Source organism: Triturus cristatus, chromosome 3_2 (assembly GCF_964204655.1).
Source record: "Triturus cristatus chromosome 3_2, aTriCri1.1, whole genome shotgun sequence".
Taxonomy (NCBI): Eukaryota; Metazoa; Chordata; class Amphibia; order Caudata; family Salamandridae; genus Triturus; species Triturus cristatus.
In genome coordinates, this window is record NC_140584.1 from 521,078,394 (window position 1) to 521,100,412 (window position 22,019).

Below are 22,019 nucleotides of genomic sequence, written 5' to 3' on the forward strand. Positions count from 1 at the left end.
ATGAGTGAATCAGTACTGCCTTTGTTATTAGATGAGTGCATGACTAGTGTCTGAATGATTGCAAGAGTCCATTGTTAAAGCTTAAGTGATTGGATGAATGCAAGTGTACTACTGGGGTGATTGCATTAGTGAAACAGTATTGCCTCAGTAATTGAATGAGTGCATAAGAACTGCATGGGTGATAGGTTCACTGCAATTGTAGTACCTGCATAATTAGATGAGTGCATGGGTTGTGCCTCAGTATTTTGATGAGTGCATGGGTTGCAGGTGGGTGTTCGGATGAGTGGATGGGTTGTGCCTGAGTGTTTGACTAACTGCATAGATAGAACCTTGGTGATTGCATAAGTGAATAATAAGTGCCTGGGTGATGGGATGAATGCAAGGGTAGAGCCTGTATAGTTCAATGACTACATAATTAGTTCATGTGTGATTGCAAGACTGTGTATGTAGTGCCTGAGAATTTGAATAAGTGTGTAGACAGTGAATGAGTGATTGGATGAATGCCTGAGCAGTGGCTGAGTGATTGGATGAGTGCTTGAGTACTGCCTGGCTTACTGTAAAAGTACCTCCATTGCTGATAAGTCAGTTGTAACTATATTTATGATTCGTTGTTTACGTCCTGCTGTCAGTATGATACTACATGTTTTAGTGTGTCTAACCTTTTCTACTGATCTATGTGTGAGTAAAGTCTAGATATCACACTTGATATATAATTGGATACATGGTCTCTAGGAGCTTACATTGCTCTGTTATTCAGCATGGACATACATCAGTAACATTCTAAAACTGAAAACAACAATTCTCACTTTTTCAAAGCACAAACCTTTTCTTAATGGCATTCCTACATCATTTCTCAAATATTTCTTGTGTTTTTAAAACATATATTCAGCATTTCTCAAAGAAAAGCTACATACCAATTGAAGCTAGCACAAGAACTCTAAAGAGACATTCAACTATTAACCTCCTCAATTTTAAACAGAGCATGTTTAAAGAAATGCACCACCTCAACCATATACATTACATTTTCAACATAGATCACCAGGTAAACTTATATCTGATTTCATGATAGATATACACCTTCGGCCATCTTTCCAAAAATATATAGTTCTCTATATCTTTAAGTAAACTCAAGAGTCTCATCATATAACTATATTGACAAACACTTCCTAATACATACCTAACAAGTATTACTACTTTATAATTCATATACAGGCAAATCACATTTTCTTATCTTTTATTCATGACTACCCTACTCCTGCTTAATAAATTGACTAAAAGTACTACAATTCACAGAATGCAAATAACATTGATCTGTCTGTTCTGCACATGATACTTAGACATTTAAAATATTGCCATTTTTAAAGACATTACTCATGGTAACTTTCGGCAGTACTAACATCTTAAACACATACCCTCTGCCAGATACAGTTCATCTGATATATTTTTTTCATATCACTGTGATTCTCTTTTTTATCAAACTCCCATATACATCTTCATTTCTAATTTAAATTTTTTGAAATAATTAAAAAGTGATATGCATACCAGTGAACTAAGTTTGTAGATTATATTGTTGTTTTAGCTCTGTCTGGATAGTTTTGATACTGTTAAGATTTGTAAAAACTAAGCACAAGAATGGTACACCACTCTCATACAAAACAACTATAAAATGGCAACCTCTTCAACTTTCCACTCTATCATCAAGAGAAAGGCAGCAAATCAAAACATGTCTTTCAATTTAGACTACTCTATCTCCACTTATGAATAGTTAGCATCTGTTAATCCTTTCCCTCTCTTTCAAAACGAGATTCCTGTCTCCACATGTTCACACTGTTTTTGCGATCATTGCGGAGTGATGTCCAAACCGATATTTAGCTTCAGTTTTTTTTTAAATACTACACAGCAGTCTATAACATAGTCCTCAATTGGAAATTAAAGTTTATCATTACTTAAATTGTGTCATAACTCCTTAACTTTTCAAAATAATTCTGTCTCTTTAACACCTTTCACCCCCAATACACTCAGCTCAGTGTATCTAGCAACCCAGTGGAACCAGTAGGTCGCAAGTACACAGCACATTCTAGAAGGAACATGCTACTTCCAAAGGAGATACAGCACGTGTGATTTACTGATTCAAAAGCATATCCATGTCTGTGTTACAGCCAATAATAGGATTTATTGCTAATGAATTCAACACACTACCTAATTTTATTCACTTACATGCCGACACAATCCAACAAAATATATTTTCGGTGACACAATTTGCAATGTGGTAAACTGTAGATTAAAAATGTTAAATAAAGTTTAAAAAAAATATATCTATATATATATATTTTTCTTTTAAAGAAGAAAACACATCCATTTGAACTGCTTTTCATTTGGAAAACTACCTTAATGAGCTCCAGCCTTCTCCTGACTGCTATTGCTCATTCACTTCAAAATGCTTAGAAGGTGGATTGTTGGCCACAGCTATGTCTATTGGGCTAAAGAGGCTGCAAAAATAGAGGTATTTACAGGTCTGTGATTTGGCAAATGTGGAGATTATTTGGTTTCGCCAGAGAGGGTTAGATTTTCATCAGTTGCTGACTTTGGTTAAAATCAATTTGGATTGCCAAGCTCCTTAACTCATGACTGTGCACTATGGTGGCAATGACCTAGGCACAATAACTGGGGTAGGGCTCAAAATCCAAATGAAGAATACCTTTGCAGCACTGATTGCGCTTTTCCCTCACTCTGTCTTGCTGTACTCTAATGTATGCCAAAGGCAGAAATGGAAGTGGTCAAATCCATTCTGTCCACAGATTGACTACGCCAGGAAACATGTTAATAAAACTGTTTCTGCATTCCTCAGTGACCATAACATGGGCTGAATCTATAACAACAACCTGCATTTTGACATGCATGGAAATTATAGAAATGATGGAGTGCACTTTACAGACGAAGGCAACAGGGTGTTTCTAAGTAACCTGAAACTCTGCATCCAGTCTCATGTGTAGCTGTCATATACACACAATCAACACAAAGGCTCTTGTCAGAGCCACCCTAGTACCTGAAATATTGTTAATTTTCTTTAAAAAGATCCTTTTTTTTTAGTTGTTGGGAATCTTCACGACCATGTTGCAATGGTCATGAATATGTAGCAGAATCGCAAAACAAAAGCAGGTATTCAACAGCCACCAGCACATGCAAAAACAAACAAAAATCCATTCTTAACATTGCACTACATATATTACTATATACATGCTTCTATAAAAAACATGTTTAAACTCATGTTTTGGTACCATCTTTAAAACCTATTTTCTGTTTTTGCGGTTCTTTAGGGCGTTGTGACGATGTCATTCACTGTGGCGATTGCGCTTTTTGCATAAAGTGTAAAACACATATATGCACACATATTACAGCAATTTACACACTAGTGTTTTTTTACTGTATTGCCTAAAGTCATGTTTTTCTAGTGACTTTATATAAAAACCTTCTTCAAAACCTATTTTCTGTGTTCTCAGTAATGCCGGGAATCGTGACAACGTCGGTACCTGTGATGATCGTGCTATTTTTATAGACTGAAAAACACATAAATACACACAGATAGTTTTTTTTGCACTAGGGGTTTATTACTCTACACTTCAAACTCATTTTTTATAATGAGTTTCTATAAAAACCATCTCTTAAACTTATTTTGTGTGTTCACAGGGATGCCAGGAATAGCGACAATGTACCCGTGACAATCGCACCTTTTTTTTACAGACTGTAAAACACATATATGCACAGATATTATAGTATTTTTGGCACTAGGGCTTATTACTGTGTTGTCCTTAGTCAGGTCTTTCTAGTGAATTTCTATAAAAACCATCTCTAAGACTATTTTCCATTATCACAGGGAAGACATGGCTTGGCAGTTCGGGCTGGACTGTTCCCATGAGGCACAGGGTCAGACTGATTTGCATATGGCCATGTCTGAACTGGGGTGGCAGAGTGGGCTAAAGAACGGTGATGGATTAAACCCAGATCTGTTGACTGGGTGTGAGTGTTTGATTGGTTCTGATGCTCCGTCCATCACCACCCCCTTTTGTACCGCTTTGTTCGCCATAAGTTGGCAGGGTATGCTCAGACGTGAGTCCCTTGCTCACTTTGCCACTGGATTCAAGCAAGCCTGGCTGAAGACGGCTGAAATGCCAGAAACCGGTCCTAGGAAGCTTGTTTCCGGTCCAGGGAAGACATGGCTTGGCAGTTCGGGCTGGACTGTTCCCATGAGGCACAGGGTCAGACTGATTTGCATATGGCCATGTCTGAACTGGGGTGGCAGAGTGGGCTAAAGAACGGTGATGGATTAAACCCAGATCTGTTGACTGGGTGTGAGTGTTTGATTGGTTCTGATGCTCCGTCCATCACCACCCCCTTTTGTACCGCAAAGTTATAGGCAAGTCAAAAAATGCTTTTACTATGGAAACTAGGTCCTAACTATAACTACCTACTGGCAAACACCAGTAGGTAATTCACTGGAAAAACCAAAGGTTAGGGACATTACAGTTAGGCTCAGATTTCACATGCACAAAACCATTGAGAAATTCAGCAGTTATTGTTACCTCAGCGAACTTTAACTTACACCCCTGCCATGCACTGCTTATGACCTCACATATTACATCACTCATGACATCGTCAGTGACATCGCTCATGACATCTCAAATTACATCACTGATGACATCATCCAGTGATTGTGAGTCTATTCTAAAGGTTTATGACTGTTAAACATATATACTAAGCTAATTCAAAAGTTAAATTAGTATACTTTGTGTACAACTAATTAGTGATACTATTTCTAACATATATTATGTGAGTGGCTGTGTAACTGTGTGTGTGTGTGTGGGTGGGTGGGTGTGTGAATGCGTGTATGGGTGTATGAGTGGGTATTGAGTACCTGTGTGGGTGAGTTAGTGGCTATTTTGGTGGGTATGTGAGTGGCTGTATGGGTGAGTAAGTGGCTGCATTAGTGACTGCATGGGTGGGTGAGTGGATGCATGAGTCATTGTGTGAAGGACCGAGTGGCTGTGTCAGTGGCTGTATGAGTGAGTGACTGGGTGTATAAGTGGATAAATGCATGAGGGAGTGGCTGTTTGAGTGGGTGTTTGGTTGACTGAGTTAGTGTGTAAGCGGCTGTATTGAGAGTGAGTGTGTGTGAGCAGCTGTATGGGGAGTGAACAGGTATGTGAATGGTGTATGGTTGTGTGAGTGGGTATATATGTGGGTGTGAGTGGATGTCTGACTTTTATAGGTCAGTGAGTGTCTGTTTTGAAAGGCTTTATGGGTGAGTGAGTAGTGTGTGAGTGGGTATATGGGTTAATATGGAGGTGCGTGAGTGGGTGTATGTATTAGGGACTGGGTTTGTGAGTGCTTGTGTGGGTTAGTGAGTGGGTGTATGAGTGACTGTATGGGTGAAGGAGTAGGTGTGTGAGTAGCTCTATGAGTGAGTGAGTAAGTGTGTGGCTGTGTTAGTGGCTGTATGAGTGAGTGAATGGGTGCGTGAGTGGCTCGATGGATGACTGAGTGGGCGTGCAACTCGTATGGGTATGTGAGTGTATGTATAAGTGGTTGTGTGGGTGTGTGTGGATATGTGAGTGGTTCTGTAGATGATGTCATCAGTGATGTCCTTTGAGACATCATCAGTGACATCATGAGTGATGTCACTGACCATGTCATGAGTGATGTAATATGTAAGGTCATAAGCAGTACCTTGTGGGGGCATAAGTTATAGTTAGCTCAGGTAACTATAACTGCTGAATTTCTGTGGTTTTGTATGAGTCAAATCTGAGTTTAACTATAATTTCCCTGTAATCTTTGTTTTTTCAGTGAATTTGTAATGTTCTTTGAAAATTCTATCACCTCACTATAACAGCCCTGTAACCGTTGTTTTTTCAGTGAATTACTAGTTTAAAAAAAAAAATCTATTTCCTAACTATAACATCTTTGAAACCTTTGTTTTTATACATATATATCCAAGAATAATAATTTGGACCGGCAGGTGACCAAAGGAAACAGACACTCCTGTTTTGCGTGAAAAGAATGCAATTTATTTAGCAGACACAAATGCTACCGACACGTTTCAGCTTCATGAACCTGTCTCAAGGTATCGAGCCCCACCGCCAGCATAATATAAATACAAACTTCATCACAGGCATAGAAGACATGGTTCTCAATTCAAGACATCCATTTTCACCCAAAATGTATACAATGAATACCACAATTCTTTTACCCTGTCCACAATGTCATTCATGATTATATTATAGATAAAATTCGGAATATTTATATGATATAAACAAAAATAGATATATCATAAATGTCACAATTGGGAATTAGATAAGGAAGCATATGAAAATGAGAACATTCACATACAAATATAAAAAGATCAACAGAAAATAAGAATAGGAGAAAGTAGGGGATCCGACATAACAGAAAGCAGAACATTCTCAAATAAACGTGGGGCGTGGCACCACATGTTATGCCCAATTATGCTCAAGTGGACAAAACAACATAATGGTCCAAATATGAGGTTGGGAGGTGCGTCGAAGGATCACTGTGCATATTCCTATATGTGCATAGGGGAACATACAACATATTTGCCCTCTTGGCATCAGCATATAGATTTGTAAAAATATCAGTGATAAATTACTGTCCAAATGGGCTCTAGATATTTTCCTGTTCATATTGTGCAAATCCAGAGTATGAAAATTACACTGGTTACAGAAATAAAAAATAAAAACAGTCACAAGGGATTGTCAGGTACTGTCAATATAAGGATATTTCCTACTCTAAACATATAAAATCTTTCAAAGGAGAAGCTGTCCAGATGTGAAAATCACACATCAAACATATTTTTAGCATACAACTTAACAAAGACATGTTCCAGAATATCCTATTGTTATCACAACACTATAAGGGCTACATGAAGTTTTTAAAGACCCTCCAGGGTTGATTCCCCTATTCCGTAAACAATAACGCACAAAGAAACCCCTGAGTCTGATACAGAAAGGAATGAGCACTATCAAAGTAGTCCTTTTAAATGATGGTTTCCCTCACTCACCCGTAGGAGGCATGCTTCATCATAGGGAAACCTCCTCGCAAATGGATTTATGAAAAAAAAGGTCCAAGAATATCTTGAAACATCGTGGTCACAGAAAAACAAACATATCTTTATTAAAGCAATGTTTGGCTTACTGCCAGGGCTATGTCATTTACCTCCATGGAAGAAATCAGAAGAGGATACCAAATGTAGGTTATGTAAATCCGGACAAGAGAACATTATACATTTACTGTGTCTTCGTCTTGAATTAGAAAATGAAAGGAAAATTACACTTAAGAGACTATTTAATGATCGTGGAGTAAGGACATGTAGGCAAGCTTTGATAGTATTTCTAAGCTCTGATGATATATCCATGAATTCTGCATTTGTAAAATTTTTGTGTGCTGTTGGATTAGAAGAGTATGATTTAAATTCCTTATCTATTGTATTTTAAAATGTACTGTGTACTGTATTTTAGCTAGTATAAGTTATGGTATCAATCATATATGTTCTTTTAATCTTTTATATCTGATGATATTTTTAGTAATTTTTTGTAAGATTTTAATTAATCAAAAAAATAAATAAACTTTGAACTTCCTCGTAATATGAACCTAGTCACAAAGTGGGCTACAACCCCTTTACTGAGGAGGGGGAGCTCAGGGATGTTTTCATAGAGAGAGGTATACTAAATACAGTGGATGAGCTGGGAATGGCGAGGGGTGCAGAGCAAGAAAATAGTGATCTAAAACTAGCTCCAAGGTGTGCAAACAACTTTATTGGGGTGCCCCTGGGCCAGGATTAAAATTAAGCCTCAACAGGAGGGAATTCAACCTGTCACTGTGTGGAAAAATTGGCCAACATGTTTCAGCCTGATACCTTCGCTCGAGGTGTGGCAGCCTTCTTCAGGACACAATAAAAGCTTCTGAAACAATGTGAAAAAAATTAAAGTAGTGCTAAATACAAAACCACTTAATCTGGGATCCATAGGTGGATCTATCTGAAATAAACAAATATATCGGTATAACATATGTCAGCATGAAGTACATATACCTTAGTGTCCATCAACCTACATGTACCTCCAATTACTTGTCTCTGTTGTAGCCCAAGGGTTGTGTGGTCTTTAGGTCTAGAATGTATTTAGACTCTAACTGCCTAAATTGCCTGGTCCTATTTTGACCTCATAGATTCCTGCTGATTCTATTGATGGCAAAGTATATTAACTTCGATACATCTCATTGGGGAGCCACCGAAAAATATCTTGCCACAGGATAAGATAAAACTACATTTCTGATAGCACATTATAGTTAGGTTCAGATTTTACACACACAAAACTATAGAAATTCAACAGCTATAGTTACCTGAGCTAACTATAACTTCCGCACCCCTAATGCACTGCTTATGACCGTACATATTACATCACTCATGACATGGTCAGTGTGACATCATTGATGACAACATTGATGACATCTCAAATGGCAAAACTGAACGACATCATCATCCAGCAAAGTAAACTTCAATATACTTAATAAAATGCCATTGAAATGTTTTTAAACTAAGATGAAGACAAAGATGAGAGACATGCAGCACAGAGCTCACTGTAACCTTATCAACTACTACACTCATGTATCACGTAAGAGACGGTTCTGAGCAGATGGTCCTGTGTCTTCTAAACAACTACTGTAAACTTACCTGATATATACTTACATTTTTGTTGTAAAGGCATGCGTGGTAAATGCATTTAGGTGGTAATGACTGCTTGGGTAACATTGTTTCCCCTTTCAAAGTGATGGGAGCATTGTTCTTTTTTGTTTTCAAAAAGAAAACCCATAAGGACTGCGTGGTAAATGTTGTTTACCCTCTCATAGCGAGCGGAGCACTGTCTTTTTTTGTTTTAAAAAAGAAAACCCCACTTCAGTGTTTTCTTTTGGAAAATAAAAAAAAGAAGTTTGCTGCAGGGCTCTGTCATGTTGACGGAGCCCTGCACCAAACTTCAAAAAGGATTGACAGAAATTGGAAATGACCACCAGTTTGGCGGTCATTTTAAAGTTTGGCGAGTGGAGTCATCTCGGCTTGGAAACATTAAGTCCTGTGCCAGCCCAACAGGAATTACTCCATCCAACAAATTATAAATATTATAATTGTTAGTTTTGGGGGTAGCTACCTTTGACCAAATAGGGACCCTTGTGTCTAGTCAGGGCAAGTGGCTACATTCCTAAAATAACCCCTGCTCACCCCCTTAGTAGCTTTGCACGAGCAGGCAGGCTTATCTCAGAGGTAGTGTGTAAAGCATTTGTGAACGCAAACAGTAATACAGTGACAACACTACAGATGGACACCACACAGGTTGTATTATAAAAATAAGTCTTTTTATATAGACTTAACACAAGACCAAACAACAAAAATTCACAGTACTGTACCCAAAAATAGACTCTAAAATAGTAGAAAGTTCTCTCAAGTTGTAAATGCGACACTTTACTCTCAAAGTACCTTGGATGCGTAAAGCAATGCAAACAAAAGGGTCACAGGGAAGGTGATGCGTCGGTTCCTTACACTCAGGGGAGTGGATGTGTCGGTTCCTTACTGCTGTGGGGGAGTTGATGCTCGCTTCCTTACTGTATGGGGAGGTGATGCGTCTGTTTCTTACTGCTCTCCGGTACGATGCAATAAGATGGCGCCTCGGTACCCGGAAAACATCAGAGGCAACAGAAAAAAATGTAAGGGAGACCCATGCCAATGGTGCCAGGTCTAACAATAATTTATTACAATATATATATTATTTATCTTTTAAATTCCTGATTTTAAGCACCATTGTTGAGGGTCCTTACTCATGGTATGCAACTCCCAGACAATTCTCAGAGATCATCAGCAAGCAGATAATTTGACCTGAAAAATACAAGTAAAGGGGCTCATTTATGAGTCCTTGCGTCACTTTGCGCCGCCGGTGCGTCATTTTTTGTGACGCAGCAGCGGCGTAAAAACTGGACCTTGTTGCACCATATTTACAAAGTGACGCATCTAGGTAGATGCGTCACTTTGTAAACCCCTGCGCAACATTATACCTGCGTCAGGTATAATGTATGCAGGGTGGGCGTTCCCACGTAAGTAAGCATCGTAGAAGTAACGCAGTGATATCTACTAGATTTCACTGCGCCACTTGTAGGGTGCAAATGCGTCAATATCTTGCGCCTGCCTCACAGCAGACGCAAGACTGATGCAGGCCCTTTCACATGGGACTTGCCCCATGTGAAAGGACACATTACTGGAGTTGCATCACTTTCGTGACACACTCCAGCAATGCGTCACTTTTGCGCCTACAGATACGTCAGAAATACTGACGTATCTGTGACTCCTTGCAACATGATCCGTCATACTGTAAATATGACGCATCATTGGAGTCGCAGGGAGGGCGCAGTGAAAAGTGACGCATCACTGTTTTCACGCAGTGATGCGTCACTTTTCATAAATGAGGCCCAAAGTGTTTTGGGAGGGTTGATAGTTTTCTCACATTTTACACACTCAAAATCCATGTACAGTGTTTTAAAAGGACTTAAACAGGCAGTTTTTGATTAAAGCTCAAATATTTACAAAATCTTTGTTTTTTTTGTTTAGATGGAACATGTGAGGAATCTCAAAGTGAGTACCAATTTATTTATATATTTTAACTATCAACGCTGTATCTAAACTGTATCTTGCAGACATTTACTCTTATACAATGGAGGACTCGAAAAGACTCAATACGAGTAGATCATGGTTTAATTATGTGTAAGGAATAATTGTGGGCGCATATTTTGGAAGGGCATTTTTAACTTCAACTTCAGTTTCTGACAGGCGATGCATTAAATCACTAAGGTGCATTGACTGCAGCAATCACTCTTGTTTGAAATTACTGTTTTAATTGTTGCCACATATGAAATCCATACATGTAATTATGACATCATTGGCTAATTAGCTCAGGTGGAACATTTTATACCAGTGTAATCAAAATATAAATACGCCAGAGTGTTTTATCAAGGAACTGGAAATAAGACAGCTAGAACGACACATATTTTCATGGATATTAAAGCTGCTGTTTTCTTGTTTTGTAAGACTGCTATTCTTTGTGAAGTAATTACAGTTTACTGCCTACATCAAACATCTTCAACATAAATATGTTTTTTGAAATTGTGGTATTCCAAGATCATTTTTATAGATGCAGCTTTTTAAGGGGTGTAGCCAATATGCTTATGAAAAAATGGGGGGAAGTCAGGGAATTCACATGCAAATGTAATAAACATTCACTCAGTCTTAAGTTAGAAGTGATTCAAAAATATCTTTGTAATGGCATTACCCATACATTAAGCACATGTACGTAACACCTGTAAGATGAAGGGGGATGTTTAATTATCGGAGCGTGACCACATTAACAAAACACTGATGTTCTTTAAAGATCACGGGTAGCACTGGAAGAATCCTACATGGTACACTCTTATATTTTGAATTTTTTAAAAGAACTTACAAGAAGTTCTTACTCATTTGGACATAATGGGTGACAAAGACAGGAACACATTTTGCAAAAAGTGCCAGGCGTTCTAAACAATTCTGCAGTAGAACAAGTGGTGTTCTATTTAACAACTCATGAAGTTTAAAAATGTGATCACTTTGATGAAGCATTGTTTTCAAAATACAGTGTCATTAAGTCAGTGGGAATTGGGCTATGGTCACACCTAGGTGCCAGCCAACCCTGGACCACACCGCACAGCTACCAACAGCCCTTGAATAAATGAAATTCAAAGCTAAAATCTTGACATTTTCATGAAGCACTTTTGATCCATTGCTGTCAATAAACTAATCCAGGTACGTAGGACACAGTTTTTGTTTGGAGAAATGTGGGGACTTTAGACATTATCTTCAGGTTCCAGAATTGTCCCTCAAAAAAAAAAATGTAAACAAATGATTCGAATTCCCAAAAGTTTGATGTGTACAGGAGATCCTGGGTACGAAAACACACTGGGATTTATCTAATCTTTATGACCCTGGATTCCCCACGGTCTCTAGCTTTCAGAAATGCTAGGGGTTGGTAGGTTTCCCTGGGTCCTGCCGACCCTGGACTCAAATCTCCCAGCTAGCAACATCTCAAGAATTGGTGAAATTGAATAAAATGTGACCATGTTATATTTTTGGGCCTTTTCTGGGACAGAAGCCCATCTACACAAGTGAGGTAACATTTTTATCCATAAAAGTGTTGGAACACTTGTTGGTAGGACCTTTCTTATTCCCCACAGTCTCCGGGCCTTTCTTGCATAGAAATTTGAGGTCATTCTGTCCAAAGTTTGCTATTTGCATGACATTCTAGGTAGGAAAAAGTAGTAAACTAAATGCAAACCACTCTAGAGTGGAATCCTTTCAGAAATCTCGGACGTTGGTAAGGTTCCCTGAATGCCAGATGCTCTCCGGCCCAAACACTACAATCATCTGCCGTAGAAGTAGAGTGGAAATGTGGTGTTTTTTAGGCATAATTTTGTGATCCACTCAACGAAGAGCTGTCTAGAATACCTTGCATCGTCAGTTGTCAGAAATAACAGAGGATGGTAGGGTTTTCAAGCTGACTGTCACTGGGCAAAAATATAACAACTATCTCCCATTGTGAAATGTGTCCCTTTTAGAAGATGTTTGTTAGCATTTCCCCATCACATTTTTGGCCCTTTTTTTGAAAAAATTTGCAAATAGTGTGAAAAGATAAGTGAGAAAACCCAGCCCAAAAAATAAAAACATTTACAGCATAATTCCAAATACCCTAACTATAAATAATTATTTCTCAATTTTTAACATTATTTTTATTGTGAGGGGAAGATTACAAACCTTATATATTTTATGTCTGAATACATCAATAATCAACTGAAAGGTGGCCATTTATCCTTTAAGGGTCACGTCCTGCACACATTCAAGGGTGGTGCTGATTTTTACTAACTTTTGAATCACTAGCACATGAAACTATTTTTTGTTCAGGGTGAAATCTGCATTTTATGCAGAAGGAGATGGATTATGAGGCAAATGTGGCAGAAGCATAATAATGCAGCAAATGCTACAGCCACAGAATTGCATAATTCCAGTTGCCCTGTCTACAATGATAGAAGTACAATACATCTGAATTCTTTTGACCTCTGTTTCATAGATAAGATTCATGTTTCAGTTCTTTTGGAAATCAGAGCAATCCATCAGAGCAGAAAGACACAGGTACTCTGAAGGTGTATCTTGTGTAATAGAAAGTATTAGATGCTGTTGCATGATTAATAAGGCGATACAAATATTTTCTTACCTTTAGATAACAAACAGTTGAAGGCAGTGCTTAGCTGAATATAAAGTGAGAGAGGCAGTATAAAGCGTCCCTATTATGTCTTTATCCCACTATGATTTCCCTCAGTTTACTTCTAAACAACATTTTAGCTCAAGTACGGTTTGCCATGGATTCAGAGAAGTGCGGAAACACTCATCACTTCCAGTTTGATCCGGACTACAAAGTTAGTGCTTTCTGACACACCGCTGCTTGTTACACAACCACACTGCCATTCACCTAACAAACACAGTGCCTCCTGCCAAACAGACACGTTGAATTGTGTCATGCAATCATGATACCACAGACTCAATGCACTATACCTCTCGCCGCATAGTACGCCACTCACTGAACCAACACACTCATTCCTAGCACACAATACCATCCCCTAATGTCCACAAACTACAATCCTTGTAACCCATTAAAACTCTACTATTCTTCAAGCTGCCACGCCATCTGACAGCTGCCAAATACATCATCTTTTTTCCAACATCATCAGCACTGTATTTCACAAGCTAACTCACTACTAGAAGACTAGTTTAACAAATATTCATGTTGAACTGTCTTTCACTGGAACACCACTTGTACAGCAGATTATACTTACCTAACAATGTACCATCTATATTCTGAAAATTCTACAAAAAAAAGAAAAAACGACAAAATTAGAACTACTAGTTTTTGAAATGTGCCTTTCTTTTTCAAAATGTCTCCCAAATGTTCTTCTTTGTATGGCACAGTAAGACTGTGGGGTGCCACAGTTCTGGATTAGAATGACTGCAGGGACATGAGTATTTGGTCTCCCATGTCTTTCCCTTTCTGGCAACAAACTGACACCTTCAATAAAGTTGGTGTTTCTCCTCTGTTGGATAAGAAGATCAGCAAAGTGTCGTCCAACCAACCTTGAGGCACCTTCCAACTCGATGTTTACAACTCCAGGTTAAGTTTCTGATTAATTACTTCTGAAAGACAAGAACACACATCTTGTGTCTAGGAGCTGTTGGCAATGCACAAATTAAGTATTATAAGTTGCTATTTGTATATTGGGCACTGCAAGCTTCTTCTACAAAATACAAATCTTATTTGCAGACAAGCCAAACTTTAATGTGGCTTCTGCATGGTACTGCTTCTGAGCGTTTTGTTTTTTCAAATATTTTTATTAACAGCTTTTTTGTTGCATTACAATGTTCATCAGTGGTGCTCCTGACACAGAATTCCAGTACTAAAACATCAATCAAAAGTTGATCATCAGGACAGTACATCACATTCTATTAGCAACAGGCTGTAGTGAATACATCAATGACCCCTGCCTGGGTTACATCATTGTGCAGGGCATAGCGGGTCAGAAAAACAATACGAAATGAACTATAAACAATTAAACATTACGAGATCTCATTAGCTCCTAATCAAATATCCATGATATGTGGGCATTCCCATCGTTGCCTCACCATGCCAGGCGTATTCCTGATGTTATGCGAGGTTTCCATTTCTATGGAAAGGAGCCTGCCGGTGTGGGTATGGAAGGGCAATACCCTATCCATGTGGGTTCAAAGTCTGTGTCCAAACGTGACAACAACTGGGAAGATACATTGTGGGGAAGTCTTGTAAGCAGGGGCATGAAAGTATAATTTGCGTGTGAAGCAGTGGAAATCGTGCTAGTTCCAGCTGAGCAGTCAGTGTAACACCCATCAAGCCAGACCAAACCAGGGAAGGAAGCTGTTGTTGTTTAAGGGGGTCACTCATCCATTGTAGCTACCAGTGTAGGAAAATCCCAAATAACAATTGCCGTGGAATATGGAAGTATAGAATCTTTGGAGTGTACATATCTGTGCCAACAAGTACGCGCCAACATCATCTGTCTGAACTTGTGCTGTGTACTGGATGTTGAGTCCTTAATTAGTAAGCGCACCAGGATGATTTCAGGATGATGCTGAGTACTCAACCATGCCACCGGCCACTTCTGTTTTGCAGCGGCTCAAAGTGGGGCGCCCCCAAGCCACCCTCAGTAAATGGGCATTGGATTGTATTTAAGGCAACCCGACGATGCCCAAGTCCCACATCAGTTCAAGCAGCAACCCGTTTAACTCCTGAAAGAAGCTCATAGGGAGCAGAAGTGGGAGGACCACAAAGAAGTACGACAGTCAAGGGAGAACCAACATTTTAAATATAGCCACCTTACCCAGTGGAGATAGTGGGAACAAGCACCAGAAAGGCAGGAAGTGCCGTTTGGAACCCACTGCCCTGTTCAGATTCCCCTCCTTGAGGTTTTTCTCTGTGGAATATATTTGCATACCTAGATATCATAGCACCACTTTATGTGGGTCTCCTGAGAATCCTCCCATTCCTCAATCGGTCTGCGCACCAGAGGGAATACACAGGACTTATCCCAGTTAACGCGTAGCAGAGAAATCTCACCAAAGGTATCTAATAACTCCATTAGACCCAGAAGCGACACAGTCACAGCCCAGAGAAAGATTTAGGTGTCATCAACATAGAGCGATATAATGTGGTATATATCCCATTCCCGGATGCCCCATTCCTACACCCACCAACGAAGTTGACAGGCCAGGGGTTCCATGGCCAATGCAAACAGGAGGGGGGACAACAGACATCCCTGTCTCCTCCCCATGCAAATATCCATCCTGTCCTAGATGACCTGTCCTGTTTTCACTTGTGCTGTGGGATTGGCATACAGGGTGCGGATTCACCCCAAAAATACCGGTCCGAACCCTATCTCGTGAGGACCAGCAGAAGATAAACCCACCTCAAAGTATCAAACAACTTTTCCAGGTGCACCGTCACCTGTCCAAGTACTTCAAATGTTGTGCCGTGCATGAGGCGTAGCAGCTGTCCGATGTTAATTAAGGTGCTGCGTCTGTGTGGACCAGCAGGTGGTTAAGAGGGTCGAGGCGGTTTGCCACCACTCTACCTAGGATCTTGCAGCCCAGATTAGGTAGAGAAAGGAGGCGATAGGAGCGGACATCCAGCAGATCCCTTCCGAGTTTGGGTAAAACTACAATTAGTTCAGTTCAGTTCAGTTAGTCTTTATTTTGATTATAACAATCATAAAAGACATAACAGTTTAAAATAGATGATAAAATTCCAAGACTGACATATAACTAAAACCGGCCCACAATAAATTAAAACACATATTCTTTATAAAACATAATTTAAAAATTAATAAATGTATCATAATATACATAGACAACAAGGGAGCATGACTAGCAAATACTTTTCGCACTGTTGTTCAATACTGTAAACCCCTCTTTAAGCATAAAAAATACGATAAACACACATTAGAAGTACCAATACATATGTTCAGAGAGAGGTAGGACTACGGTACCAAACATTGGGACTAAAACATTAATTAAATCTGACAAGATTGATATATGCCCTCATCTTTTTAGCGCGGATGACCCACATCCAACTCAAAAACTTAGCAACTGCAATCACTAAGAAATCATGTGTGTTTGTCTTCAAAATCCTTAATGCCTCCACGCCTGATCTTGTTACCAGATTAGAACAAATTGATTTGAGCCCCTTTTTCCTAGGAATCTTGTAGGCTGGGCATACAAAAAAAATGTGAGCTAAGGTTTCAATTTGTGCTCGACATGTGATACATTTGTCATCAGACAAGGGATGCCAACTACTTGAGAAAGCTTTTATAGGGAGGGAACCCACCCTAAATTGATGGTTCAACTTCCTGTCACTAGGTTTAGTAATGACATCCCAATAAGCTTCAAGCACAGTATCGTATTTGAACTCCAGAAATCCCCTTGACAAAATGGATCTCGTTATGGTTGAGAAGCGCTTAATCTTAACCATGTTCCAGTATGCTGCCTTAAACTCTTTTTTTGGCGGAAATAGATAATTGTCGGGGTCCTCCCACAGACTGCTCATTCCCATGTCAAGTAATGTAGTTTTTACTTTATTTAACCAAGAAATCCTACATAGGCAATCTGCCCCCCGTACTTCATACAGAGCTTTAGGGTACAAGGATAGCTCGGGAGTAGTCCAGAGCCATCTCCAAAATGCAATGGGTCTAAAACGAGCTGTAGCCTCAATGGTGTTACAACCCAGATCTAAGTATAAGGGCGTGAGTGGTGTTGATTGCAGGAGGCCTGTTAGTGCTCTCAAAAATTTATTTTGAGCTACATTGAGAGATGACAAAGCCCCAAAGTTCAGCACCTTGCAATACTGAGGAACTAATTTTAGTATTATAAATCTTTAAGGCAGGGGCAATGCGCTTAGTCTGTGAAAGCCTATGTGAGTGCACCAGCTAGTTGAGCGTGTTTGAGAATCAGCATATCGATCTGGGGTTTCCAATTCAATCTCCTACCTAGGTGCTGATTCCGATCGGGTAAAAAAAATTCCCGTACGACTCGTATCCGTATTTTTTTACGTACGATTCGTACAAGTCCCGTCCCACCGGTGAAGTACGATTCGTACGTGAAAAATACATACGAATCGCTTCGGGAAAAGTCTACGAGACGTACCTGGACAGTTTTACATACAATTCGTAAAACTGAAGTCCAAGCGCACAAGTACGATCCGTACCGCCCTTCCGATTACACAAGCATATGTAAAACGTCCCGTACGGAGCGAACTCTGTACCACTCGTATCCCGGGTAAACTTGTGCCCGGGATACGAGTCGTACAGCCCCCACACCCCCGCGTATGTCCGCACGTACCCCCGTATGTCAGCACCGTACCCCCGTATGTCAGCACCGTAGCCCCCCATGTCCGCACCGTACCCCAGCCCCGTACTTGTACGCACCATACCCCAGCACCGTACCCCAGCACCGTACTTGTACGCACCGTACCCCAGCCCCGTAGTTGGACGCACTGTACCCCAGCGCCGTACCCAAGCCCCGTACTTGGAAGCACCATACCCCAGCACCGTACACCAGCCCTGTACTTGTACGCACCATACCCCAGCACCGTACCCCAGCCCCGTACTTGTACGCACTGTACCCCAGCACCGTACCCCAGCCCCGTTCTTGTACGCACCGTACCCCAGCCCCGTACTTGTACGCACCGTACCCCAGCACCGTACCCAGCCCCGTTCTTGTACGCACCGTACCCCAGCACCGTACCCCAGCCCCGTACTTGGACGCACCGTACCCAAGCCCCGTACTTGTACGCAACGTACCCCAGCACCGTACCCCAGCCCCGTACTTGGACGCACCGTACCCCAGCACCGTACCCCAGCCCCGTACATGGACGCACCGTACCCAAGCCACGTACTTGTACGCACCGTACCCCAGCCCCATACCCCAGCCCCATACTTGTACGCAACGTACCCCAGCACCGTACCCCAGCCCCGTAATTGGACGCACCGTACCCAAGCCCCGTACTTCTAAACAACATTTTAGCTCAAGTACGGTTTGCCATGGATTCAGAGAAGTGCGGAAACACTCATCACTTCCAGTTTGATCCGGACTACAAAGTTAGTGCTTTCTGACACACCGCTGCTTGTTACACAACCACACTGCCATTCACCTAACAAACACAGTGCCTCCTGCCAAACAGACACGTTGAATTGTGTCATGCAATCATGATACCACAGACTCAATGCACTATACCTCTCGCCGCATAGTACGCCACTCACTGAACCAACACACTCATTCCTAGCACACAATACCATCCCCTAATGTCCACAAACTACAATCCTTGTAACCCATTAAAACTCTACTATTCTTCAAGCTGCCACGCCATCTGACAGCTGCCAAATACATCATCTTTTTTCCAACATCATCAGCACTGTATTTCACAAGCTAACTCACTACTAGAAGACTAGTTTAACAAATATTCATGTTGAACTGTCTTTCACTGGAACACCACTTGTACAGCAGATTATACTTACCTAACAATGTACCATCTATATTCTGAAAATTCTACAAAAAAAAGAAAAAACGACAAAATTAGAACTACTAGTTTTTGAAATGTGCCTTTCTTTTTCAAAATGTCTCCCAAATGTTCTTCTTTGTATGGCACAGTAAGACTGTGGGGTGCCACAGTTCTGGATTAGAATGACTGCAGGGACATGAGTATTTGGTCTCCCATGTCTTTCCCTTTCTGGCAACAAACTGACACCTTCAATAAAGTTGGTGTTTCTCCTCTGTTGGATAAGAAGATCAGCAAAGTGTCGTCCAACCAACCTTGAGGCACCTTCCAACTCGATGTTTACAACTCCAGGTTAAGTTTCTGATTAATTACTTCTGAAAGACAAGAACACACATCTTGTGTCTAGGAGCTGTTGGCAATGCACAAATTAAGTATTATAAGTTGCTATTTGTATATTGGGCACTGCAAGCTTCTTCTACAAAATACAAATCTTATTTGCAGACAAGCCAAACTTTAATGTGGCTTCTGCATGGTACTGCTTCTGAGCGTTTTGTTTTTTCAAATATTTTTATTAACAGCTTTTTTGTTGCATTACAATGTTCATCAGTGGTGCTCCTGACACAGAATTCCAGTACTAAAACATCAATCAAAAGTTGATAATCAGGACAGTACATCACATTCTATTAGCAACAGGCTGTAGTGAATACATCAATGACCCCTGCCTGGGTTACATCATTGTGCAGGGCATAGCGGGTCAGAAAAACAATACGAAATGAACTATAAACAATTAAACATTACGAGATCTCATTAGCTCCTAATCAAATATCCATGATATGTGGGCATTCCCATCGTTGCCTCACCATGCCAGGCGTATTCCTGATGTTATGCGAGGTTTCCATTTCTATGGAAAGGAGCCTGCCGGTGTGGGTATGGAAGGGCAATACCCTATCCATGTGGGTTCAAAGTCTGTGTCCAAACGTGACAACAACTGGGAAGATACATTGTGGGGAAGTCTTGTAAGCAGGGGCATGAAAGTATAATTTGCGTGTGAAGCAGTGGAAATCGTGCTAGTTCCAGCTGAGCAGTCAGTGTAACACCCATCAAGCCAGACCAAACCAGGGAAGGAAGCTGTTGTTGTTTAAGGGGGTCACTCATCCATTGTAGCTACCAGTGTAGGAAAATCCCAAATAACAATTGCCGTGGAATATGGAAGTATAGAATCTTTGGAGTGTACATATCTGTGCCAACAAGTACGCGCCAACATCATCTGTCTGAACTTGTGCTGTGTACTGGATGTTGAGTCCTTAATTAGTAAGCGCACCAGGATGATTTCAGGATGATGCTGAGTACTCAACCATGCCACCGGCCACTTCTGTTTTGCAGCGGCTCAAAGTGGGGCGCCCCCAAGCCACCCTCAGTAAATGGGCATTGGATTGTATTTAAGGCAACCCGACGATGCCCAAGTCCCACATCAGTTCAAGCAGCAACCCGTTTAACTCCTGAAAGAAGCTCATAGGGAGCAGAAGTGGGAGGACCACAAAGAAGTACGACAGTCAAGGGAGAACCAACATTTTAAATATAGCCACCTTACCCAGTGGAGATAGTGGGAACAAGCACCAGAAAGGCAGGAAGTGCCGTTTGGAACCCACTGCCCTGTTCAGATTCCCCTCCTTGAGGTTTTTCTCTGTGGAATATATTTGCATACCTAGATATCATAGCACCACTTTATGTGGGTCTCCTGAGAATCCTCCCATTCCTCAATCGGTCTGCGCACCAGAGGGAATACACAGGACTTATCCCAGTTAACGCGTAGCAGAGAAATCTCACCAAAGGTATCTAATAACTCCATTAGACCCAGAAGCGACACAGTCACAGCCCAGAGAAAGATTTAGGTGTCATCAACATAGAGCGATATAATGTGGTATATATCCCATTCCCGGATGCCCCATTCCTACACCCACCAACGAAGTTGACAGGCCAGGGGTTCCATGGCCAATGCAAACAGGAGGGGGGACAACAGACATCCCTGTCTCCTCCCCATGCAAATATCCATCCTGTCCTAGATGACCTGTCCTGTTTTCACTTGTGCTGTGGGATTGGCATACAGGGTGCGGATTCACCCCAAAAATACCGGTCCGAACCCTATCTCGTGAGGACCAGCAGAAGATAAACCCACCTCAAAGTATCAAACAACTTTTCCAGGTGCACCGTCACCTGTCCAAGTACTTCAAATGTTGTGCCGTGCATGAGGCGTAGCAGCTGTCCGATGTTAATTAAGGTGCTGCGTCTGTGTGGACCAGCAGGTGGTTAAGAGGGTCGAGGCGGTTTGCCACCACTCTACCTAGGATCTTGCAGCCCAGATTAGGTAGAGAAAGGAGGCGATAGGAGCGGACATCCAGCAGATCCCTTCCGAGTTTGGGTAAAACTACAATTAGTTCAGTTCAGTTCAGTTAGTCTTTATTTTGATTATAACAATCATAAAAGACATAACAGTTTAAAATAGATGATAAAATTCCAAGACTGACATATAACTAAAACCGGCCCACAATAAATTAAAACACATATTCTTTATAAAACATAATTTAAAAATTAATAAATGTATCATAATATACATAGACAACAAGGGAGCATGACTAGCAAATACTTTTCGCACTGTTGTTCAATACTGTAAACCCCTCTTTAAGCATAAAAAATACGATAAACACACATTAGAAGTACCAATACATATGTTCAGAGAGAGGTAGGACTACGGTACCAAACATTGGGACTAAAACATTAATTAAATCTGACAAGATTGATATATGCCCTCATCTT

At 40.7% G+C, this 22,019-nt stretch overlaps 1 protein-coding gene across 1 annotated transcript in view; it reads left to right on the plus strand.

Annotated features, from left to right (window-relative positions):
• The window catches only part of OVCH2 (ovochymase 2), an 881,024-nt gene that overhangs the window by 446,103 nt on the left and 412,902 nt on the right, over positions 1–22,019 (plus strand). The window contains exon 8 of the mRNA XM_085648218.1: positions 10,661–10,684. Coding sequence (XP_085504344.1) covers positions 10,661–10,684 — 24 coding nt within the window. The remainder of the gene's footprint in view (positions 1–10,660; positions 10,685–22,019) is intronic.